This window comes from Neomonachus schauinslandi, chromosome 2, assembly GCF_002201575.2.
Source record: "Neomonachus schauinslandi chromosome 2, ASM220157v2, whole genome shotgun sequence".
Lineage (NCBI taxonomy): Eukaryota > Metazoa > Chordata > Mammalia > Carnivora > Phocidae > Neomonachus > Neomonachus schauinslandi.
The window spans coordinates 17,426,156-17,452,176 of record NC_058404.1 but is presented as its reverse complement, the minus strand read 5'-3'; the positions used below and the strand labels follow the sequence as shown (position 1 = coordinate 17,452,176).

The window sequence follows — 26,021 nt, the reverse complement described above, 5'->3', positions numbered from 1 at the left end:
ACACGCCGAAGAAGATGCATACACACACACACAGCTTACAAGTGCTGTGGAGAACATTAAACAGGGCAGCATGGTGGCTTTTGTAGGCTGTTGATGAGACTTTCTTTAAAACCGAGTTGTCAGGGAAGGACTTCTAAAGAGGCAGTGTGAGCTGGGACTTGAATGACAAGAGTGGAGAACCGGCCTTTTAGGGCAATTTTTGATCCTAGGGAAGAGCAGCCCCTGAAATATGAACAGGCTTGTGTGGCTAGAAGTTGAGATAAGGTAGGTGAGAAAGGCAGGAGCCAGGTCATGCGGAGGCATGTGGTCTGTGACTGAAGGTGAATGGCGGGGCTCCAGGGCGCTCAGTCCCAGGGATGGGAGTAGCCCTGCCTTACAGGGGAGGGGGGACCAGCCGCTTGTCTCCCTCCAGTTTTGTGGTAGATGCTCCTCCTTTTTTTTCCTACTGCTGACGTCTTACCGTTCTGCAAGCCCTATTGCTCATTGTGTTTCCCAGTCCAGGCTTTACACTTGGCTCCTTGGGGACTGCTGTGATAGCAGGTAATCACTAGTAACAAGGAGAAAGGAAGGAAAATGCTCCTCTCTTTTTCTTTCCACTCCTGTCAGTTCTGATGGTTTGCCAAACCAATTTTCCTCTTTGGTAATAGACTTTCTTTTTCTTTTGGATAAAAACCCTTGGATGAGATTGCTGTTTCTAACTACGTATAAAGGAAATCATTAAGAGCCAGTTTTCTCTCAGAAGCATATTTTTTGTTTAAAAAAAAAAAGTCTTTGCACATATAGGTCATAAAACACTTTGAGTTAGAAACATTTACGATTTTTAGCAGTTCAGTATGTAAGTTACTGATACTTTGAGAGAAATCTTAGGAGGTGTATGATTCATATTCTTTTACCTGGGTGGGGATCTTAGGTTTTTCTTCCCAGGTCTTAGTTAAGGAGGCACTCAGACGAGCCTCATCTCCATATGATGCTAATCGTTCCATAGATATGGTGACTAGGGGTTAACTGTTATGTAAATAAAAGGTTTATGCTTCAAATACATTTTTTTTAGCGATCATGGTGCATTCTAGCAGTGACTTCTGTTGAACTTGGTTAGTTTTAACTCATAAATCTGTAATGACTACTGGAACCTTGCTGAAATTTGATCAAAATTTGATGAAAATAAGTGGGGAAAGAGATAGTATTTGGGGCAAAGATGGACATAATGTCCTTTCTTTGCTCCAGACATTTCTAATTGGATTCTTCCTAGTTTTGACTATCATGCCATATTTGAAATTGGGACTTCATAGTGTCTCGTAAAAGTCATTCTGTACTTTATTGGGGCTTGGGGGAGAGTTAATGACAGATCTCAAAGCCGCTTGAGCAGCACTGATGTGTGCTGTGCACACGTTTAACATATTTTTTATACCATCCATGGAAATTATATGTCTATTGAAAATATTGCCACAGTGGTCTAACTTTCTTTGGCTCTGCAGCATTCAGTTCAGAACTGAACTTAGGAGTATTTTGGTCACCTGGTCTTTAAGTGATTCTAACAGTTTTGTTTCAAATACTACTTTATCATGATGTAGTTTCTATTAGCCAGTTTACTCCCTGGAGTACTAGTAGTGTCTTTGTAAGTACAGAGGGTTGGGAATTAAGGTGTTACACTTCCGGTAAGAGTCTTCCTCAATCTTGACTTTGCTTTAGTTTCTCAAGCATCACAATAGGTTATTAGTAATTACCTTTATTATTTTATACATGAGGAAATTGAGGCAAAACTTGAGTTCCTGAGTTCTTACAGGTATTGGGTTTGGCAGCAGAGTGGATATTTAAAGTAGCTGAATATTGCCTCTAAATTACACCTTTTAAATTTGTAAAATAACTTGAATTTTTAAAATTTAAAAACTGGAGTTAAAATAGAAGTTACAGAACTTTTTTTTTTTTTTTTTTTTGATCAAAAGTGAGGAAAAGTGTGACTTTGGAATGGATAGGAAAGGGAGGGGGGGATTGGTATTTGCTTCCACTGGTGTTCAGTTCATGTAAAACGTACCTACCTTTGGGCAGAGCTGAACTGCATGTGGGTTCTTAGGTTTTATTTTAAGAAAAACAAATAGGTGCAGTTTTCTGTGTTTAGAATCTGTTTTATAGGAAGCCTAAACAAACCTTAGAAAAAGGAAAACTTGCTCTTCTACCAGCCTGGTGCATTCTAGGACTCGGGAGACAACTGTCCCTTTTGGAAAGAGCTGTGTTTATATAGTGACCCGTGTAAATCCTCCACTGTAGCAGAGGGAGCTCATTCCTTTCCTTCTTTAGCCAGGGAGTGCTGGAAGGAGTTTGGCATGAGGCTCCGTCATTTCAACTGACATTTTAATCACTGAATAGCGCCTTGTCTTCTTCAGGCTAAACATACTTTGCAATACAAATGTTTCGCGCAGTTGTTCTACCGCTTATGGAAACCTGTCCGTCACTCTTCACTTTGAAAGGTTGACATTGCTGGCATTTCCTAAGTTCTGTTGAGGACACTTTGGATTCATCCTTCACAAATGCAGGTTTAAAAAATTATGCACTGCATGTGTATTTCTTGTAGAAAAATTAAGAAAATACTATCACAGAAAATTCATCCCTATAGCCCAGCATTTTTAGCATGTACATACCTCTTCTCCCTGTCTTTAGATAGCTTACAAAATGGAATTGTTTCAGTCTGGTTTGTTTTTTTTTTTAATTACTCAATTACATGTTGCATCATTAAATTCAGGCAGGGACTCCTAAGAAAAGATTTAGCTGACCTTTGTGTAAAACGTATTTATAAAATAAATAGAAATATTAAGATGTACCTAGTTGTTAAATTACTTTGTTGCCCTTCTCAAATACTTGTGCTTTCTTCCCCTTTTCTCTTCACTGTTCCAGGGAATAAATTACTCTTCTATTTAACTATCTTCCCCACAAGACCCTATTTTACTAGTCTTGGTTTCTTTAGCACCTCATACCATCCTTGGCAAACAGTAGGAACTCTGTTTGTTGAATGAATTAAAGAAAGTGTAAATCAAGAATGCCAGTTTCAAGATTAATTTCTAGGAAGATCCAGACCACTATAAGCAACATAAAATCCTTTTTAATGAAGAGGATATTATAGGATACAGTTTTTTAAAAAAACTCTGTTACTTAAATTTTGGGACTAGATTAAAAAGTCATTGAGATTTCTTTTCCAAAGAGGGGTATTCCTTAAAATACCAGTTTTTTATCTGATATAACAGTTATAGCTGGCTTAACATTTAGAATTCTGGCCCTACTACCCACCACTCAGTATTTTAAAGTTACTAACTGCACTCACAGCTCAATTATGATCTCACAGTGATCTTCAGTATTACATAATGCCTTATATACCCTCTATTATGTTTCATGTAATATAAATTTAGTCTGGTTTTTTTTTTTTTGTAGCAAGATGATAGGAAAAATACAGTTCACCCCTGAACAAGGTGGGGATTAGGAGTCCTGCTGCCCCCCTCCCCCAGCCTCCTGGCAGTTGAAAATCCACATATAACTTGACTCCCCCAAAACTTAACTACTAAAAGCCTACTGTTGACCAGTAGGTTTACCGATAACATGGTCTATTTAACACATGCTTTGTGTGCTTACATGTATTACGTATGGTTTTCTTATAGTAAAGTAACCTAGAGAAAAGAAAATGTTAAGAAAATCATGAGGAGAAAATACATTTACAGCACTAAACTGCATTTGTCAGAAAAGATCCACATGTAAGTGGGGGTCTGTGCATTTCAAACCTGTGTTGTTCAAAGGTCAACTGTATATTTTAACTTTCTGAATCTAGAACAGTGTTAGATTCTATTTCATGTCCTTTTTCCTTTTTTATCCTAAACGTAGTCAGATGGAATTCTTAAACTTTGTGTAGGGATCTGTTTGGCCCACATTTAGTTGGGTTTATACTTTAAGTCCTGTCCATCCTTCTTCCATGGGCAAATGCTGGTAAACTTCTGTTATGTGTTAATTTTTCTTTTCATTAATAGTGATGGATTAATGAAGATCACCTACATAAGCTTACAGGAAAGAGCCAAAAGGCTTGAGAGTCAGACCTCCCTGTTGAATCACAGCTCTGCTACCCCATAGGAGTAAGAAAAGCAGAGGAAATCACCCTGGTGCTTAGGAGTTTGGGCTCTGGAGCTAGTAGGCTAAGTTTTGGATTCTCTGCAACTAGTTGGGTAATTTAAGGCAATGTACTTAACTTTTGAGGCTTAAACAAGTTATTAAATGTTAAGTGCTGTAATGGCTAACTGGTAAGGGAATTCACTAATTCATTGATTAATGTATTCCTCTTAGGATGGTGAGTAAATGACTTTGGACAGGTGATTTTTCAGCTCAAAACCTCTGCATCTGGAGCATGAGAAATGACCACCCAGCTTACAGAGTAATTGTGAGGATTAAATAATATGGCGGGGGTGCCTGGGTGGCTCAGTTGATTAAGTATCTGACTCTTGATTTCGGCTCAGGTCATGATGTCAGGGTCCCGGGATCGAGCCCTGGCTCGGGCTTCACACTCAGCACAGAGTCCGCGTGGGGTTCTCTCTTTCCCCCTCTCCCTTTGTCCCTCCCCCCTGCTCTTGTTCTCTCTGTCTCAAATAAAATCTTAAATAATTTGGCATAGAGCATTTGCTGAATGTGCATCCGGTAAATATAATGTGGAAAAATAATCAACAGTGAACTTGTACAGCTTTTAACATGCACGACAAACTACTAGGAACATTGGCATAAGTATGTGAAATATATCCTTTGAATTTTAATGCCTCCAAAGGCTGTTTTATGTATGTAGTTTTATCCAATTAATGTGTATTCAGATGTTACTTTTGATACCCAAGGATGATCCTCTTTAAGAGAGCTTATCCATGAAAGCCCTCATTAACAATATTAATGATTCTGACATGGAGATCAGAACTTGGAATCATTTCTCAACAAAGCATGAAAACATGGTTTAGCAGAGCTTGCCATGGGAATGACTCTTTGCAAAGCTAGAGAAATCCCTGGACTTGAAACATGATGCTTAAAATCTGATTATGAACTTAATTAATATGTTTTAGTAAGTTTGCAAGTCAGAAAGCTTCCTCAGCTAATTTTAAAGTTATTGCAACAATTTTAATTGAAAGAGTTGATAGATCTACATTTTAATTAAGATGATTTAAATAGGCAGTTTAAATAATGAAAAAACAGATTGGCAGTTACTGCATAAAAAGCTTTCCCTTTAATCATTAATTTATGACCTAACTCTGGGCAATATAATTACAGAATTTCCTAGACCTAAAACTTTGTAAGTTATTTCATATATAAATACTTTTGAATTTTAGTTGTTGAAGTTGTCAGACTGTCCATTGTTACACATCTGTTTACATTAAATGAAACAGTTAAATAGTTGGAAAGAAAATGTATATCTAAAAATATAAAGGGAAAATAAGATGGGAAGGTTATACTAGAAAAACTTTTAAAGGACTGCTGGTACTCAACGGTTTGTCTTTTTATCATGTGCATTTTAAATACGGCTTAAAAGTCATTGTTACAGGGCGCCTGGGTGGCTCAGTCGGTTAAGCGACTGCCTTCGGCTCAGGTCATGATCCTGGAGTCCCGGGATCGAGTCCCGCATCGGGCTCCCTGCTCGGCGGGGAGCCTGCTTCTCCCTCTGACCCTCTCCTCTCTCATGCTGTTTCTCTCTCGCTCGCTCTCAAATAAAAAAAAAAAAAAAATCTTTTAAAAAAAAAAAAAAAAAAAAAGTCATTGTTACAGAAATTTAAAGACCAAAAAAAATTGGTTCACGGGGTTGATTTTCTTTATTGTCCCTCCATCATCTTGTTTATTTGTAGGCCTACCCCCACCCCCCGCACATATAATTGTGTATTTGTGCGGTTTTTATTTTTTTTATTTTATTTTTTTATTTTTTTTTAAGATTTTATTTATTTATTTGAGAGAGAGAGAATGAGAGAGAGCACATGAGACTGGGGAGGGTCAGAGGGAGAAGCAGACTCCCTGCCGAGCAGGGAGCCCGATGCAGGACTCGATCCCCGGACTCCAGGATCATGACCTGAGCTGAAGGCAGTCGCTTAACCAACTGAGCCACCCAGGCGCCCCTTGTGAGGTTTTTATTTTTAAAACAGAACTAAACAAAACTAAGGTAATACTTTATATACTTTTATAAAGGTTTTTCATTTGTTTTCTTAATTTGTATATCACTAACATTTTTCTATGTAATTAATATACACATCTTTTTTTTTTTAAGATTTTATTTGGGAGAGAGCATGAGTGGGGAGAGAGGCAGGGGGAGAGGGAGAAGCAGGCTCCCTGCTGAGCAGGGAACCTGACATGTGCCTCTATCCCAGGACTCCTGGATCATGACCTGAGCCTAAGGCAGACACTTAACTGACTGAGCCTCCCAGGGACCCCAATACACATCTTTTTTTTTTCTTTTTAAAGCTATATCATACATACTAGTATGTATAAAATGGTTTCCTTTTTCTCCTGAAATTATGAAATGTGCTTAATGTCTTAATGGCACAGAACAACAAGGTTTCTGTAGCATCAGGTATTTTACTTAGATCCCCAAATGCTGTGAAGACAGCAAAACCAATTTTTTTTCCATCTGGTCATTACATTTTTTACATTCCACTGAAGCCAAGGCTTTTTCTCTGGAAACTGCAGGCTGTGTTCAGTTGCTTTCATGCGTCTCTCTAATTAGAGGACACAGACAGAGACTGGGAGGTGCTGGAGCATGATTCTCTGAAGCCAGTGTTTTTGGGATTGAATCCCAGTTCCATATGATCAAATGGTGACTTTCGGCAAGTTGTTGACACTGTTTCCTCCCTTGTGAAATAGGGTTGATCATATTACCTACTCCTTAGAGTTGCTGTAAAGATTAAATGAATTAATATATGAGAAGTGTTTGAAATCGTGTTTGGCACATCATGAGCTCTGCATACGTATTTGTGGTTATAATAGCGTTGGCAGCGTCCTTAACATTTCACTGAGCTTGCTGTGTTTCCAGTCTCCACTGGCTTCTCATCAAATGACACAGCAGGTCCTTGGTTTTGAAAGATCAGGTCATGGTGATATCAGGACCATGTCTTTAAGTAAACTGGAGAGAGAATTTTACAACACGACTTACTCACTTTTTAGCGGTAAGAGGGCAAAGAGGTACCTGTTGAACTGTGCAGTCTGCTGGTGCACTGCCTAGCAGTTGGCTTGGTCCGTGAGGGGTGCTGTGTGGTTAATTCATTTTACTTATTTTGACCTTTTTATTATCAAAAGCATGGGATATATACTTTATTTGTATTTAAAAAGTTGATTTATAGGGGCGGGAGCCTGGCCGGCTCAGTTGGTAGAGCTTGTAACTCTTGATCTCAGGGTCATGAGTTCAAGCCCCATGCTGGGTGTAGAGCTTACTTAAAAAAAAAAGATGGATTTACGTGTGTGTGTGTATATACACACACACACACATATATCTGTGTATATATATATAAAATTGAGTATTTCATGAAAATGAGATAAAAACAGATTCAGAAAAATTTTATCATTTAAAGAAGGAAACAGATTAACAGAAAAATTGGGTGGATAGTACAGAATTCCCATAGTGCCCCTGTGCCACACACAGTTCACCCTCGTAACATCTTACATTAGTATGTCTGTTATAGTTAATGAACAATATTATACATTCTTACTAACTACAGCCCATAGTTCATTCAGATTTCCTTAGCTTTTTCCTAATGTTCTTTTTTAAAAGATTTTATTTATTTATTTGACAAAGAGAAAGCGAGAGCAGAAACACAAGCAGGGGGAGTGGGAGAGGGAGAAGCAGGCTTCCCGCGGAGCAGGGAGCCCGATGCGGGGCTCGATCCCAGGACCCGGGGATCATGACCTGAGCCGAAGGCAGACGCTTAACGACCGAGCCACCCAGGCGCCCCCTAATGTTCTTTTTCTGGTCCAGGATCCTATGCAGGTTCCCCCATTACATTTAGTCCCCTTGTCTCCTCGGCTCCTCTTGTCTGTGACTATCAGAATTACGTGGTTGGTGATAGACATCCGTTTTTCAACAACCCACACTTAACAAGCTCCCACTATTTACCATGCCCTAAACAAAACAGGCAAAACATCTCTGCCTTCAAAGGTTTGCATTTTAAGAGGGAGCTTATAGTCTACTTTTTAAAATTAATTTCATAGCAGATTAATGCTGAATGTGACAACTGTGGGACTTCTGATTTTTCCCTAGTTAGGAAAAAATCGAGTAACCATTTATGGATTAATTGCAGACACATAGATGTTGCATCTCTAGTGTGTAGAAGGTATCTGTTCTTTTAAAGTGTGTATTGTTGAAAGAAAATTAAAAAAAAAATTGAGTATTGCTTTTGTTTTTGGGAAAACATTTATCTCCAGAAGAGTTGCCCTGTGTATGAGAAGACAAAGAATTGGAAGAAGGAGTGGCCAGTTGCTTGTTCCTGTAGGGAACATATTATCCAAAATGATATTTCATGTTTAAGTTTTTCTTGTGATTGACTAAAGAGGCTTTTCATATAATTGCTGTCTTAAGTTTGGTTCCAGAAAAGTTAAAAAAATAATAATAATAATAATAACAATCATGTGGCATGATCTACCTACCAGAAAGAGTAAAGTTTGCAAATTTATGTTGCCAGGCCAATTCTGATGATAAGTATTTTTGAGCTGGAGTAGCTGAAGAATCTGAAATAGCAAGTTTTTGTTGAAACTTCTGGCACTGAGGCTTGATAAGGGGCCAAGACCTGTTCAGCAAAGAAAATAGGAAAATTCCAGGAAGAAAGATGTTCTGTGGCCATGGAAATTTGAGTTAGTTCAAATACTTTTGGCAGTAAAGTGGCTCTGTATAATTTTACTTTTGCCTTAAAAATGACTGTGTTGAAAGCACCCTGTTCCACCTATGTCGGCTGGAGGACACGCTGGCCTTTCCTATTCAAGGACAATATTCGAGTTAACGACATCATTAGCCATCAGTGGTGGGTAGTAGGAATTATTCTTGGAAACCTTTCTCTACTTACGGATCATTTACTTGAGCAACTAATACTGTACACTCTGACCTTGGAATAATCAGGCTGTGGAAAGACAGCGTCAGTACCTGTCTAAATTATTATATATGGACAGGCGTGAATCTTCTAGAACTTCTGCTGTGAGCTCCATTTTCAGCCACGTTGGTCAAGCTCTTTTAGCAATTACATCGTATTTATTCCCCCTTTCAGAAAGTCTAGCTGTTTCACTGTATGCACATTTAAAGTCAGTTTCCATAGTGACATCTGGTGGTGGCTTTGAAATCCTGGAGAGTATGTTTGGAATGATAAACATTTTTACTTTAATAGCTCCAGATTTCCGGCTTCCTTCAAATTTTTCAGCTTATTAACAACCTTTCTTGAAAATGTCTTCATTGTATTCTTGAGATTGGAAAGCGAGTCATTTACTGCCTCTGTCATGTTTCATTAAAGCAAAGGGATGATTCCTTGTAACGTTGCTGGGTGGTGCACATAACAGGCTTGTCTAAACTTGTCTCCGTACTCAAAATGTACACCCCGGAATCACGAAGCAGCACCCCTACCTCATCTACCGCTCGTGTACCAGAACCTGGTGATTAGAGAGGTGTCCTTCTCACGTTACCTTTCGCACTGGTACTTAGGGCACTGGTCTCTCCTTGTCTGGCTGGAGGGACGGCTGTGGAAGGTCTGGGCTTCCGCTTCTCTCTCTCGCAGGATGGGCTCACAGGTCATCTGGTTGCATGCCGTTGTTGCTCTCTCAGGAAGTGAGAGCGGAGTAAAAAAATAGGAGCAGAGGCGGCCGAGACGGAAGGGAAGAAGTTTGAAGGCACAGGGAAGACCACTGGGGAAGAGTTTGTGTGAGGTGTCTGTATGTGCCACTGAGTATGGCATCACTGTGGTATGTGTTAGTGAGAAGTACCTTAGGGACTGGAGTGTGCATATTTATAATTGTTGTTGGTCCCTGAGAGAATTGCTCAGGGAATTTGTAACGGAGTGCGGAAACAGCGGTTATTGGCAGCTGGTTGTTGGAAGTGGTCATTGGAAGCTGGGTCATGGGGAGAGAGGAGGGGTGAGGTGGAGATTTGAGAGTAAACCGGAGATTCACTTCCAGTGCCGGCAGGGAGTCTTAGTTGTTGCTTTCTGGTGTCAAAGGTACTAACTAGAAGCCCTCCGTGCGGAATTTTGAAGACTTTTATGAATGAATGAAGGTACTGCCGAAGTTACAGAAGTCCATCTGTCCATGCTGGTAGTGGCTCCCAGAAGGACTGGGAACACGGGTAGGAATATGGACACCGTGACTGGAAGGGTGGACGCCGCAGGTCGTCTCAGAGCCCAGGACCCCTGTAAAGAATGATCAGTTCTGATGATCATTCTGTGCCTCATTCTGGATTCTAAACTCTATACCTGCTTAGCTTCCTACACATGGCACTTCCTTTCAGCTTTCTGTAAAAACAAGGGAGTTGCACTGTTGGATTGCTGAGGGCTTGCTGGTCTACCATTGTTGACTTTTTTGAGGGCGCCAAGGCTAGACCTGCTACTCCGTCTCTCTTGCTGTATTATGTGGACGGCTTCTAGCTGGTCCTGGACCAGTGGTCCGCTCTTCTAGGTTCAAGGTGGAACTCAGTATGGTGCTTTATGCCTTTGGGCACATACAGGTGTCTTCAGATACACCAGATGTATCTGGTGACTGAGCAGACAGATGAAAAAGCAGAACATAAAATAGCTTTGCATATGTGTGGTCTTTTCCCACCTACTTTCTCCTTTTAAAATAGTGCTTAGAATTCCAATCAGCAGTTAGAATAGTACTTGGGCACTGCCCTTGAACATCTGTGACCAAGCAGGGGCCTTGAATCTTCTCTCTTTTATTGCCCTTTAAGGAGGACCCTTACTTAAGCAATTGAAAACTTGTAGCCTCTCCTCGTGGCCTCAGCCCCTCGTGGCTCCCAGTGTCCTTGGTGCTGTGGAGCCTGTGACTGTGGTGCTGGGCCCGATCATGACCATATAGCCTGTGGTGAAGACCCTGAGTTCTGGACTCAGACCCACTCAGATCCCACTTCTGCCTCGTAACTGTTGACCGGGGCTGTGTTTCTTCTTTCCTTTTCCTTTTCCTTTCCTTTCCAGATTTTATTTATTTATTTGTCAAGCACAAGCAGGGGGAGCGGCAGGTAGAGGAAGAAGCAGGCTCCCCACTGGCAGGGAGCCTGATGCGGGACTCGATGCCAGGACCCTGGGATTAAGACCTGAGCCGAAGGCAGCACTTAAGCAACTGAGCCACCCAGGCGCCCCCGCTCTGTAACTTTTAATGTTTAGTAATATCTGGAAGTTAACCTGAGTCTTGGAAACTTCCCCTCCTAACGGTGGCTAGGAGATCCTGCAAAGAAGGATATGGTTGATCCTCTAGTTGCCAGGTGATAGGGAAGAGAAGGGTAGCTCCCAGCAGAACGCATCCTGTAACTGAACACTGCAGTCTGGGTGCTCACAGACTAGCCTCGAAGCAGAACTTGATGGAAAAGAAATAGCTGCTTTTGTCTGTGATTTAAACCTTGTACTTGCATTTTATATTATATACTTATTTATAAAATGCAAATATTATATATTTTCCTTTTTTCTTTCCACCTTGAAACTGGAGAAAGCTATTATATGTGAGTGAACATTTAATAGAGTCCTTCTGAATCCTGATGTGTAAAAAAAAATGAGTAAGAGGTTTCACTTGTCTTTTTAGAGTTTTCACATTAAATTTTGTTTATTATACTTTCATCATACTACCACGGACTGGTGGCATTTTGTTGACCCTGAGGTCAGAGACTTGTGGTGTTTGAACTCTGGTTCTGTCATTTATTATGACCCTGGGGAAGGTGCTCATCTCTCTTAATCTGAGGTTTTCATCTGTGGTGTGGGCATAATAAGACCACATGTTTAGTTAGGTTGGCTATAATGACTAAGGTAGTGTGTGTAGGTAGTAAACACTGAACAAACTTGTTTCTGTAATTACCATTATTATTAAATGCCTACAGATCACATTTAGAGGGACACAATTTTAAAAAGTGGATAGCAGCATGAATTGAGTATTAGAATCAGAAAGAGGTGAATACAAGCACCATGTAGCTGTCTTCTTGAGATTTGCTAACACTTCACCTGTCAAATGAATTATGTTACATTTTAATGGCAGAACACAGAGGAACATATGTATACTCATTTATTAATATGCAATCCTAGTAGAGAGAACATTCTGTTATTCCCTGACCTCCTTTGTATCCCTTGATGGGGGTGATGAAAAGAGAAACTGGAAAAGATTATTTTTCCTTGGTCGCTAAGGACGCTCTTCTTTCAGGCTAAAAACAGGTAGAACTTTACTAATTTCGTGAACAGATTGGGTACGCATAGACTATGTTTGGAACAGACAAAAAGGAAAATATGTTCAGTTTTTCTGACTCTTACCTCTGCCGCATAGGGAGAGTTGTGAGGCTTTGTTCGTTATTTCTAGGAGTATTACAGATCCATTTTGAGCATTTGCTAAGAATTAATGAAACAATTGTAAATAATAATGCTTTCTGAATAGCAGTACTCATTCATGATCATCTGTTTCACATTTTAATATTTAGTTGAGTTTGGTATTTATAACTTGTAAATCTTTTGGGAAGTGTTAGATACAGTGATCTGACATTCAAAACAAATGAGTTTTTGTGATGTTAATTACTTCACATAAACAAAGATTTACATTTATGCAGTGATCAAAAAGTAAATACAGATTTATGTTTGGTTGAGATAAATACTGTTTGATTTCTCAGTGCAGATTAAATTGACATTTGTTCTTTTTCCTGTAGTATTTTGCATTAAATGGGAAACCGGTAACGCTAGAGTTGTAGGATTTCCAAAGTCCAACCTGGACCATAGTGTTGAAACCCCAAAAGTAGCATTCGTTCAGAATGATTAATGCACAAGGAAAAAATGCACTGATATATTTTGGGAAAGCCAAAGGACAGGATCACACCATTGAATAAAAAGGTGGGATTTGCCTTAGAGTAATGGATATTTCCATTTTATCATCATCCTGAGAAGTGGCTAATGCTGGGATTAAGTAAGGTTTTGACTGGTTTTAGTGGCTAGGCCAGAACATGACCGACCCCTTAACCGTCGTCTTTGTAATCCCGTAACTCACCTTTTACTGGTGGACTTAGTAGGAAATGTGTTCTAGCTTGGGTCCCAGTTGAGGGACTTTCTGTACCACCTTCAGTTAAGGCATCTGTTAGTTTTTGTTCATTTAATAAATAATTACTGGGCTCCGGGTCAGGTGCTGTACTGGTAGTCAAGAAGGATGTGGCCTCTGCCCTTGTGGAGCTCATATTGTGGTGGGAGAATTTATGTTTTTAGCACACTGGTTGTCTTGCCATTAGCCTAAGGGGATTAGAGGGTTTCATTCCGTGCACAAGAGACTCGAGCAAACCTTTATTCTGGGTTCTGAAACGCTGTGCTCTGTTTTCTTGGCCCCTATAAAGGGTGTGTATACCAGACTGGGCGTGTCGGGGAGGATTGATGCAGCCTCTTTATCTGTAAACTCCAGCAGTGCTCACGGGAATGCAGTGTGGGAAGCAGGAGCTGCTAGACTGTGCGGACTCTGAGCCCGGCCACCGCCTTTTGACTTTGTTTCTGGGTCCCTGATTAACCTCTGGAAAAATCCGTACATCTCAACTGGTCATAAATTTCGTCTTCGGAAACACAAGAGTACTGGACCATTAGCTGATCTCTTAGTGCCCATCTCATTGGGTGGTTTTGAGACTTAAATGACATACGCTTTGTGGAGCGTTCCGCATAGTGCCTGATGCCTAATGCTCGGACGCTTTTATAGCTAGTGCTGCGTGCCAAGTGCTCTTCTGATTGTTAATGTATTTGCTCGTTTAATCAACCTGTGGACATATAGGAAGAAGTTAGGCAACTTGCGCAAGGCCGCAGCTCTAAGTGACACGTGAGCCCTTGAGAAATGGGAGTTGTTATTTGGGTTGACCCTGGGTGGCGCAGCAGTTGGTTGTTGACATGTCACTGTCTTTCTTTACAGGTGTCCTAGAGACTTCAGAGCGACTGGACCGGGAGTCCACCTCCCATTACTGGCTCACCGTCTACGCAGCGGATCGGGGTGTCGTGCCTCTCTCCTCGTTTATAGAGATCTACATAGAGGTTGCGGATGTCAATGACAATGCACCACAGACGTCAGAACCTGTTTATTATCCAGAAATAATAGAAAATTCCCCCAAGGATGTATCTGTGGTCCAAATAGAGGCATTTGATCCAGATTCTAGCTCTAACGACAAGCTGATGTACAAAATTACAAGTGGAAATCCACAAGGATTTTTTTCAATACATCCTAAAACAGGTACGTGGTATTAGTATTGTGTGAAATGTTCATGCTTACACTTCTTGATACGGGGAAATTAAGAATTTTCTTAATTTACCACTTTTCTTTATTTTGATAAGTCGTTTCCCTTCTGAGTTATTCAAAACAAGGCTTTATTTCCTGATGAGAATTTGGTCCAAATGTTTTCCTTTCCCCCCTTTGAACTTGTTTTTATAGAGCTTATTTTATGGCTTTGCTCATTAGTAGAATTTCACTTTCAGGTGAAAAAACAAATACAGTGTTTCCATAAAAGCTCCTAAATTAGTGATCTGTCTTAAACTCACTGCAAATTCTGCTGCTAAGTATTCCAATTTTCTGAACTTTGCTTTTATGAAGAATTATGAGAGGAATTTATTTCACAATTCACAGTATTTTTCTGTGTGGTTTTAGAATTTTTTCGCAGAGCAGTGCTGTGTTTCTGCAGGCAGGAGGGGATCAAGATTAAACAGTTTTCAAATTGGGAGCAGTTACTTTCTTGAACTGACACATCAAGTTTTCCTTCTGTTTCCCCAGGGTCTGACCCCCTGCTTGTAAGTGGCTAGCTCCTTGACTCCAAAATCCTCTTCCAAAATCCTTATCAACTTTTAATCTTTGTTCTTTTACATTTGACAGCACCTCTGATTTTTTTTCCTCCGTTCTTGCTTCATTTCACACACAAAAAAAGAGCTTCCACCTAGCTATCATTTGTGTCCTACTCTTTGGTTTCCTGATCACAGTTAAGACAGAATCGCCGTATGACATTGAGAGGACAGTTTATTTGTAGGAAAGAGAACTTCTTATCAGATCACTGGCCTTTGAACTCAGGGATGTTTCAGTGATGTAGTACTTTTCAGTAGCATCTAGTTAACAGAAAATTCTGAAGAGGGAGATTGACTGTAATGCACGTACATTCCCCCATCGTGTCTTTGCTAATTCTGTCTTTCCTTATTCTTGGGGGGGGGGGGGGGGGGCCTTTTTTTTTTTTGGTTTTTTTTTTTTTTTTTTTTGGGGGGGGGGGGGGGGCTGGCCTTTTCAGTTACTGGGTTATCTATTTCATGTATTAAGGAAGTAATATACAAAAAGCAAAATTAAGGAGGTATTCTCCACTTCTTTACCAGTCTTTGCTGTCCCCCTCCCTTCTTTTTGTACTATTCTTACTTTGTAATGTTCTTTGTTGAACTTAAAGCAATTCTTGAGATAGAAAGAAGCTTGAGGTCAGTGTCTGGGTACCACAGCTACTGTAAGATACCAGATGGAGATCAGTGTGTATGTTTTGTCTCTTAAAAAACATGTTAAAATGTTGGTTTTTTTAAACCTCTTGTCATTCGTAGTCTGTCTTGATTATTGAAAGTAAACTTAAGTACAAGATTTATCTTGAATATATGAGATTTACTTTTGCATGGAGTCCGCTTGAGATCTCTCTCTGCCCCTCCCCCCATGCGTGCACGCACACTCTAAAAAAATTTTTAAAAATGACTTAAGAATGATTGAGCTGACAACGTACAACATCCATTCGTGATAAAAACCTTCTGCAGAGTAGCTCTGGAGGGAATATCCTTCAACATAATAAAGTCCTTATATGAAAGACCCACAGCTAATATCATTCTTAATGGTGAAAAGGTGAGCCCTAAGGTCAGGAATAAGACAAGGATGTCCACTCTTACTGTGTTTATTCAACATAGTACTGGGAGTCCCAACCACAGCAGTCAGATAGCAAAAAGGAATACAAGGCATCCAAATTGGTAAGGAAGAAGTAAAACTCTTGCTCTTTGCTGATGATGTGGTACTATGTTTAGATAACCCTAAATACTCTGCCAAAGAACTGATAGAACTAATAAATGAATTCAGCAAAGTCACAGGATACAAAATCAATGTACAGAAACCTAGTGCATTTCTATACACCAATAACAAAACAGCAGAAAGAAAAATTAAGAAGATAATCCCATTTACAGTGGCACTCAGAATAATAAGATACCTAGGGATAAACCTAACCAAAGAGGTGAAAGACCTGTACTCTGAAGACTATAAAAAACTAATGAAAGAAATTGAAGATGACACAAAGAAATGGAAAGATATTCTATGATCATGGATGGGAAGAACAAGTATTACTAAAATGTCTATACTACCCAAAGCAATCTACACATTTAATTCAATCCCTATCAAAATACCAACAGCATTTTTCACAGAACTAGTACAAACAATCTGGAAATTTGTATGGAACCACAAATGACCCCGAATAGCAAAAAAAAAAAAAAAGCAAAGCTGGAGGCATCACAATACCAGACTTCCAAGTTATATTACGAAGCTGTCATCATCAAAACAGTATGGTACTGGTACAAAAATAGACACATTGATCATTGGAACACTACAGAAAACCTAGAAATAAACCCACAACTGGATGATCAATTAATCTTCGACAAAACAGGAAAGAATACCCAATGGAAAAATGACACTCTCTTCAACAAATGGTGTTGGGAAAACTGGACAGCCACATGCAAAAGAATGAAGCTGGACCACTTTCTTACACCATACACAAAAATAAACTCAAAATGGATTAAAGACCTAAGTGTGAGACCTGAAACCATAAAAATCCTAGAGGAGAACACAGGCAGGAACCCATAGCAACTTTTTTCTAGATGTGTCTCCTGAGACAAGGGAAGCAAAAGCAAAACTAATCTGTTGGGACTACATCAAAATAAGTTTCTGCACAACAAAGGAAACAAAACAAAAAGGCAGCCTACAGAATGGGAGAAGGTATTTGCAAAAGACATATCTGATAAAGGGCTAGTATCCAAAATACATAAAGAACTGATACAATTCAATACCCCCAAAACAAATAATCCAATTTAAAAATGAGCAGAAGACATGAACAGATATTTCTCCAAAGAAGACATCCAGATGACCAACAGACACATGAAAAAATAGATGCTCATCATCACTCACCATCAGGGAAATGCAAATCAGAAGTACAATGAGACATCACCTCACATCTGTCACAGTGGCTAAAGTCCACAACACAAGAAACAACAGGTGTTGGTGAGGATGTGGAGAAAGGGAACCCTCCTACACTGTTGGTGGGAATACAAACTGTGCAGCCACTGTGGAAAACAGTATTTCCTAGAAACAGGAAAAAATCTTTTTTTTAAAGATTTTATTTATTTATTTGCTCAGAGAGAGAGGGAGAGCACAAGCAGGGAGAGCAGCAGGGTGAGGGAGAGGCAGGCTCCCTGCTGAGCAGGGAGCCTGATGCGGGGCTCGATCTCAGGACTCTGGGATCATGACCTGATCTCTGCCGAAGGCAGACGGTTAACCGACTGAGCCACCCAGGTGTCCTTAAATAAGTAAAATATTAAAAAAAAGTTAAAAAAAAAATAGAACTACCCTATGATCCAGCAATTGCAGTACTGGGTATTTACCCAAAAGATACAGAAACACTAATTCAGAGGGATACGTGCACCCCAATGTTTATTGCAGCATTATTTACAATAGCCAAACCACAGAAGCAGCTCAGTTGTTCATCAGTAGATAAATGGATGAAGAAAGGCCTTGTAAAGCACACACACAGTGGAGTATTATTCAACTATAAAGAATGAAATCTTGCCATATGCAACAACATGGATGGAGCTAGGGAGTGTAATAAAGTAAATCTGTCAGATAAAGATGAATACTGTATGATTTCACTCATATGAGGAACTTAAAAAAAAATGAGCAAAGGAAAAACAGCGAGAGAGAAACCAAGAAACAGACTCTTAATTATAGAGAACACACTGATGGTTCCCGGAGGGGAGGTGGGTGGGGGGATGGGTGAAATAGGTGATGGGATTAAAGAGTACACTTATCATGATGAAATAGAATAAAATAAAGACCAAAAAATAAAATAAATTTAAAAAGAATAATTGGGCCATCTAGAAATTTAATTACAGAAGAGAGAAACGGGATCTGAGAGTTGTTCTGGAAGAGTTGGGGGGAGGGTGCCAGAGCCCGAGCCCATGAAGGAGGGCTGGAATTAAGAGATTATATAGGAACATGAAGCCTAGAATCCGCATCTGTAAATGATTCACAAGAGGCTTGTTCAGGCAGCCTAGTTGCCTACTATTTTTTCTACTGCACAAGTGGTAACCGAGTTCAGCTTCATTTTTGTGAAATAAAATGAAAGAGAACGAAGCCAAAAAATTAGAAGGCACTATGAAACCTAAAAGGAGAAAGGTAAGTTTATAAAAATTTCACAGGATTTCGGAGTCAAACTGGGAGACAAGAAAAATCTAGAAGTTAAAGCCTTGAGGTGATAATTCAGGAATAGAACTACCTCTAATTTTACAATTGTTCAATGAATTAGACTTTAAAATGCTTTCATTTTTCCTATGTCTTCTCTCTGTCTTCTAGATTAGGGTGAGTCCTCTGGGCAGAGACAGGCAGACAAGTGAGCAATAAATGTCCTTTCGAATATCTGAGCCAGGACTGTAGGTCTGGGCATGATGTATAATTACCGAGAAGGAAGGAGGCAAAGAGCTGATGTTGCTTAGAGCCGTTGCGGGACAGCCTCGAAACTTTGCTTCTCTCCGGGGCCTCTGAAGTGACCACTCCATTGCTCTGCTGTCGGGTGTCACAGAAATGTGATTCGTGTGGCCTTGGGGCTTCCTCTCCCAGCTCTCGATTCTGACCGCTCTTAGGCAGGGATGTCGGCAGACACTTCTTGATCTTCAGGGAGAATAGATCCCCTCCAGGAGTCCACAGCCCCTCCGCAACCCCTGGGTGGGAAGCACATGATCCTGCTGGCAGAATGACGGGAGCAAATTCGGAAGGATTACAAGGAGGCTTTATTTTTTATGAGTTGAAGACAGATAAGAGTGGAGGGTAACTACCGTTAGAACCCAGAATGTTTTTGTTGTGAAGTATATTACAAACTGTATGGTTAGTAAAGAAGTCTAACGATTTCACACGTCGTGTAAAGTCTCTAAAGATCAAGAAATAAGCATCTTTTAGCTTGGGCATTATTAAAGATTAAATAAGAGCTTTACAAGGCCTTTCTCCAGATGATTCTGTCCCCCCCCAACTCTGCAGAAACTTTGAGCCTGATCCTCAGGGCCCAAATAGCAGTGCTTCAAAGTGTACATCTTGCTCAAAACATTTAAAGCAGACCTGTTTTTAATGGGTAGATTGGTATTACTGGGGGCCAGATTGTGGAGGCTGATGAAAGAGTCTAGCAGAAGAATGTTCCCATGATTTACTGACCATAACACCACCTGGAGACCCTAAATCATGTTCCTTAATAATTAATGGCTGAGTGGGAAAATCACTGGGCTGGAAATCGAGATCTGGGCAGTAGTGAGGCTTACACCTCTGGGATCATGGAGAAAACTGGCTTCCCGGTCCTTCCGTCATGTGATTAGTGATGAGCGTTTTGCACGCCTATTGAGGGATGTCTACGCAGAGTGCAGGCCACTTGGAATCATTTATGGGGAAGATGCTTCTGCCGCTTCCATTTGCATGTGCTACATTTGCTCTATTCGCTGTGCATAAGATAATCAAGATTTTAGTAGATTGATCCAAGATAAACACATTGGATGGAGTAAAATGAAACTACTTGCTCCTTGGTGGTAAAGATCAGTTTAGGACCCTGGATTTATCAGAATGTCCAGCAGACTAGAGAAAGCCTAAATTCATTGCCATTCGGTCAGTTTTCCCATCAAGAACTTCCTGAGCCTCTCCTCTGTATACAGCACGTTAAGAGATGCTTTGAAGGTGCACAGTCTGCTTAAGTGAAATGGCAAAGGGAAACTTGTGGGGTACGGGATAGTGTGGCCCTGGGCTCGGATGAACGCCTCCGGAGGAGGTGAGAAACAGACTGATGGGGTGGGTGTAGTTAGGGGGATGAGGCCCCTTGGACAGGTTTCGGGGCTGGTTTTGAAGGTGGTGAAAGTGGATGGCTGGAGAAGAGGTAGGGGGTGGGTGTTTGTCATATTGGGGGACAGTTTGATGGCGTGATGATTATTAGCGGCCAAGCTGTCAAGTTTAGAGGAGTATGTGGGAGAATGGCTACGCATGCTGGAAAACCATCAAAACCACCAGAATGGCTCAAAGACAATATTTATGTTTGTTTTTAAGATTTTATTTATTTGTTAGAGCGCAAGAGGTGGGGGAGTGGCAGGCAGAGGGAGAAGCAGGCTCCCCTCTGAGCAGGGAGCCTGATGCGGGACTCGATCCCAGAACCCCAGGATCATGACCTGAGCTGAAGGCAGACGCTTCACCAACTGAGCCACCCAGGAGTCCCAATATTTATGTTATTTTTATAAATAATGACCTATTTTCAAGAATGTGGCTATAATTCCTCAGAACGTTTGATAGAAATCTAAATCCGATGACGTCACCAAGTCATTTTGGGAAGGAGGGAAACCTGTCCCTGGTGTTTTTTTCCCCTCCTTTTGTCACAGTAAGACAAAATATTTTTTTTTTTGAAAAACAAAACAAAATCCTTCCCAGGACTGGATTTGATGCTCTGAGTTTTGGGTTCTAGGCGGCAGGTTTGACTGAACATTTTTGAATGGTTTTTTTAAATCTTTCAAAGTTGTTTTGTTTTGTTTTGTTTTTGTGCTTGATTATGGTGCCGGGAACTGTCCTCCTGCATCTTGGATGGTTCTTCAGACGTTAAGTAGGGGGGCAGGGCTTTTCTTTCTCAGGGTGAACAAGCAGAAGAGACTTGATCTGTTTTCCTTTTCTGAGCACACACTTCTTTGACACCATGAATTTTTGTAACATGTTTTGTTTATGTCCAATTTCTAGGTAAATTTCCTTTTTTTTCTTCCCTACCATCCCCCCCCCCCCCCAACCTCCCCTCTGGCAACCATCCGTTCTCTGTCTTTAAGAGTCTTTGTTAAATTTGCTGCTCTTAACATAAATCCTGCCCTTGCTGAAGAGGGAGACAGAAAAGAGCAGAGACTGTTAAATTGTCTGAGCCTCCTTCTGCAGATACCTTACAGCTTCTCAGGTCAAGGACAGAGAAGAAGGGGGGTCCTGAACAATAGGGACCAGTGTGCACCTCACAGGTTTCATGATTCACAAGTAGCCTCAGGAAACTGAAACCACCCCAGCAAAATGTCTTCTTACTCAGTGTTAACAATTTAACTTCTGAGGAGTGATAGATACGCTACTTTCATAATCGGCAGATGATTTTGCAGTGTTACTTCTGTGCGTGGGCGTGCTTTAGAAAAGACCAGAGTTTTATTCTCTTATCTGTGTATTTGGTATTTTCAAGTTTTGGATGCGAAGCAAGGAGTGCTCTTTATTTTTAAAAGGTTGTATTGAAGTATAACTGGCACGTATTTAAAGTCAGCCATTTGATAAGTTTTGACGTAGCAGTACGGCTATGAAACCATTCCCACACGCAAGCAGTGAACACGTCCGTCTCTTCCAGAAGATTCCCTGGCCTGTCTGTATACCCCCAACTCCCCTCTGCCCCCATCCCCACGCAACCACTCATCTGCTTTTGGTCACTGCGTATTAGTTTGCATTTCCTAAAATTTTATGGAAATAGACTCACAGAATGTATACTCTTTTTTTCTTGGTAAGGCTTCTTGCACTTAGCGTATTTACTTTGAGATTCACGCATGTTATAGTGAGTACCAAAAGTATGTTCCTTTTTATTGCTGAATATCCTTTGCATAGGTGTGCACTACAGTTTATCCGGTCACCTGTTGATGGGCATTTGTGTTCTTGCGCTTTATGGCTATTACAAACTATTGTGAACATTTGAGAATAAGTCTCCATGCGGACATATACCTCCATTTCTCTTTGCTTTCGCCTGGGAGTGGACAGCGGTCTGGAAACTTTTGAGGCTCTTAAGCTGGGACATTTGTAGGTCTTGCCTCCTTTTGTTTCTCAGGGATGGCTTGCTATCTTTGTCTGATACCTGGTATCCCATAAGCCATTATTTCATTTATTTTGTCCGTTTTGTTCGTTTGTTTCCTGGTGGAGGGTAAATCTCATCTCCTGGCTGGAAGCAGAAGTTCAGCTATTTTTATTATTATTATTTATTTATTTGACAGAGAGAGAGAGACAGCTAGAGCGGGAACACAAGCAGGGGGAGTGGGAGAGGGAGAAGCAGGCCCCTGGCTGAGCAGGGATCCCGATGCGGGGCTCGATCCCAGGACCCTGGGATCAGGACCTGAGCCGAAGGCGGACGCTTAACGACTGAGCCACCTAGGCGCCCCACAACTATTTTTAATTGAAGAAAAAAAAGGGCTTATTAAATTTAGAACTGCCATAAATATGTCTATACCTTTAAAACCTTATGTAATAAGTAGCAGGAGTCTTCTTAACCATTTTGTGTGTGTGTTTTAAGGAGTGAAAATTGAGTTTCTAGATTTATCTTAAGCAGAAACTTAGCAACATCCTGGGTGTGTTTCTAGAGTTTATAGAAATACATATCACTGTACACTTTTGTCCACAAAATTGTATCACGGTATTGTACCTAATGCCCAGAACAGTGATTCTCAGGTTCTGGCTGGTACCATTCATTATCACTGTATTCTGTTTACCAGGACTGGAAAGAATATGTGTGGTACGTGCATGCCTGCGTGTGTATAACATACTTCAAAAATTACATTACTGGTTACAAATAGGCAATGCATTCAGAATACAAAATTCAAAAGCTACAAAAAACATCCAGTGAAAATTTTTGTTCCTTTTCAAGTTCCATAGACACCCTGTTTTCTTCCTCAATATGTTAACTATGTTTTATTTTCTATATCCTTACTGCTCTCGTGTCTACGGCCCCCCTGACCCCCTCACGGGACTAGCCGGCTTTAGAGATAGCAAAGGACCCACTTTTTGTAGGCACACTAGCCAATCTGGAACCCGTACTTGGAGTCACTTCCTTTATAGAGCTGCTGTTTATCCGAGCCCCTGTCTGTCCACCTGCCTTCATATCCCAGGCTCAGGTACCAGATAGCCAGCACAGCCCTCTCTGCTCCAGGGCCCACTGAAATAATTCTAACTAGCCAGTCCTAAAGCTGCTTTTGCTGCTTTGCTTGTGTATTTTGTGGAACCCACAACAAAATCTCTTGCCCAGGCTTTCTCCTCGTTCCTTCCTCCTGGCCAACCTGGTGCGTCCCTGGGGTGCCCTCCTGTGGCATGGTGTGGCACGGCGTGTCCCCTCTCTGGGAATTGTAACCATCTCTTCAGTGACCCTGGTCTCCTGACTTGCTGGCCTGGCCATACTTGAATAATAAAATCATCATTTTGAAACACTTGGAGGCAACTAGTATCTGCAGTTTCTTTCCCTCCTATACAAGCAAGAAGACATTTTTTTCTTTTTCTAAACAGGTACTGGCATCGGACCCATAGTGATATTCATCTTGGGTTTTTCTCTTAACCATAGTAGATGATGCTGTGCTTTAGGAAAACGGTGTTATTTATCGATGGACTTTGCCACCGTATTATAGGAATATATGTGCATATCTGTGTCAATTTCACCATCCACTTTGCTGATCCACTGGTTTTATGCTGTCTAGTAAATATATTTTTTATATCTTCTCATCTGTTGATGTGCATCTTCCTGTTTGGGAACAAATACACTGAAAACAATTTTTATGGTTAAAAATAAATGCATCAGAAATGTTAAGTCAAAGTAGAGGCATTCTTTTTGAATATATGCGTGTGAGTGGATGTGATTTCTGTGTGTCTACATGTGCATAGTTAAAAGGGTTTAGGCTCTTTGACAGCTTTTGGATCCGTTTCCATCCACTTGGGATTTTAAATGGTTTAAAAACAAGTTTGAGGCTTTCAGCTATTTCTTAGCTTCTCCTTTATCAGTTCTGTAGAGCTAAAATGTCACCTCCTTTGGAGGCTGATCTCATCTCATTATTGGATCTGGAGCTTGTAAGTCCTGCTGGTTCTCTCTCTTTCGGCTGATTTCCATCAGGCGCTCTCATGCCTATTACCTTTGAGATTCGAGCTTGAGAAAGACCGCCAGAGAGAAACCAGCAGACCGTGGCCTCCCTTCTGTCCCCTTCTGTGTTGTTCTCTGATCTTTCCTGGACCCCTCTTCCACCCTGCCGCCGTCCCTTGACCTCACTTTTAGATCAAGCTGGAACAAAACTTCCATTAGGAGTCAGAGAGCCAGTGACAAGTGTAGCTTATTATGTATTAGGTGCATTGTGCTTTATAGATTACAAGCAATCTCACATACTTTACAAGAAAAACCCTGTGAGGCGGCTAGAGACCGCCAACATTACCAAGAGTTGGCTGTCTTCCCCATTTGTATTTTTTTCCCATTTTACAAATAGTTCTACGACTTCAGAGAGGTAAAGGTCACCTGGGGGTTGGCGCCAGAAAGACAAATTCCATAACTCCTGCTTCTGGGAGCACGGTCTCTCCCACGTTCACTCGTTGTGCCCTTGGGTTTGGGGTGTAAATATGGTTTGGGCGCCAGCTTCTCTGTACCTTCTCTGTTCTTTGTATTGAGGAATTCCTGCATGACATAATGGTTGCTTTTTAGGCTAATCTTATTTCTGTAATATTTTTAGACCAAAAAGCATGAAGTTCCTAAATAGCACTAGATGTTTAAACTTAGTTTCATTAACCATGTACTGCAAGGAACATTAAACTTTTTTTTGTAAAGGGCGAGGTAATAAATATTTTAGGCTTTGCAGGCCATCCTGTCTCTGTCACTGAGTGAAAGCAGCAGTGATAGACAAAATGCAAATGAATGGGCACGGCACGGCTGTGTTCCAATAAAACTTTATTTATGGACATTGAAATTTGAGTTTCATGTATTTTTCATGTATCTCAATATATTCTTCTTGTGTCCCCCCCCCCCCCCCACCCTTTAAGAATGGTAAAAGCCATTCTTAGCTTGCAAGCCATTCAAAAACAGGTTGAGGTAGCTTTCTGGCTCCTGATATGTTGAAGTATTTACTGGTTGGACTAGTTAAGTTGTTGATTTATTTCTCAGGGTAGACTATTTGATCAAGTAAAAATTGAGATTTTTCCCCACTGCTAAGCAGTGAATACTTACAAAACAATCTGTGTTTTTCTTCTCCAGGTTATTAAAATTATTCTTCAAAGAATAGTAGTTAGGGTATTAATTATCACAGTCAAAAGCTCAGGTAAGATTTAGCAAGTTGATGACAGACTATTAGATCTCCTCTGAGAAAAAAACTTTCTCATTAAAAAATATTTCCAGGTTTTGAGATTCTCATACTTTTTTTTTTTCTTGAGGGTGTTGTATCCTGTTAAAAGTATTTCAGAGCTTGAAATTCCAGCTCTCAGAGTTGACTGTATGTATACTTATCAAATCTTGACCACTTCCTCCATTTTTGTTTTTTGTTCTCCTTCCCTCATTCTGAGTTAAGAAATTTATGGCTTCAAGTACCAGGTGACAGCTTCTTGGGCTTTGTAGAGGACCACTTTATACAGGGCCCTGTTTCTCATTCATGTATTTACATGTAGGATGGACTATTTAACGTAGAATTATTTTAAGTTCAGTAGGAGACGTTTATTTGATTACAGATAGATTTGGTGGTGTTCATATAAATCAGATACATACATATATGTGTGTATGTGCGTGTGTGTGTCGTTTATGTGTTAGTAATCCGTAACGTGTGGTGAAGACTTAAAATTCTGTGACT

At 40.5% G+C, this 26,021-nt stretch overlaps 1 protein-coding gene across 1 annotated transcript in view; it reads left to right on the top strand.

Moving 5' to 3' along the window:
• The window catches only part of FAT1 (FAT atypical cadherin 1), a 112,773-nt gene that overhangs the window by 27,267 nt on the left and 59,485 nt on the right, over positions 1-26,021 (top strand). Inside the window, 1 exon segment of the mRNA XM_021694126.1 lies at positions 14,080-14,394. Within this exon segment, the coding sequence (XP_021549801.1) occupies positions 14,080-14,394 (315 nt within the window).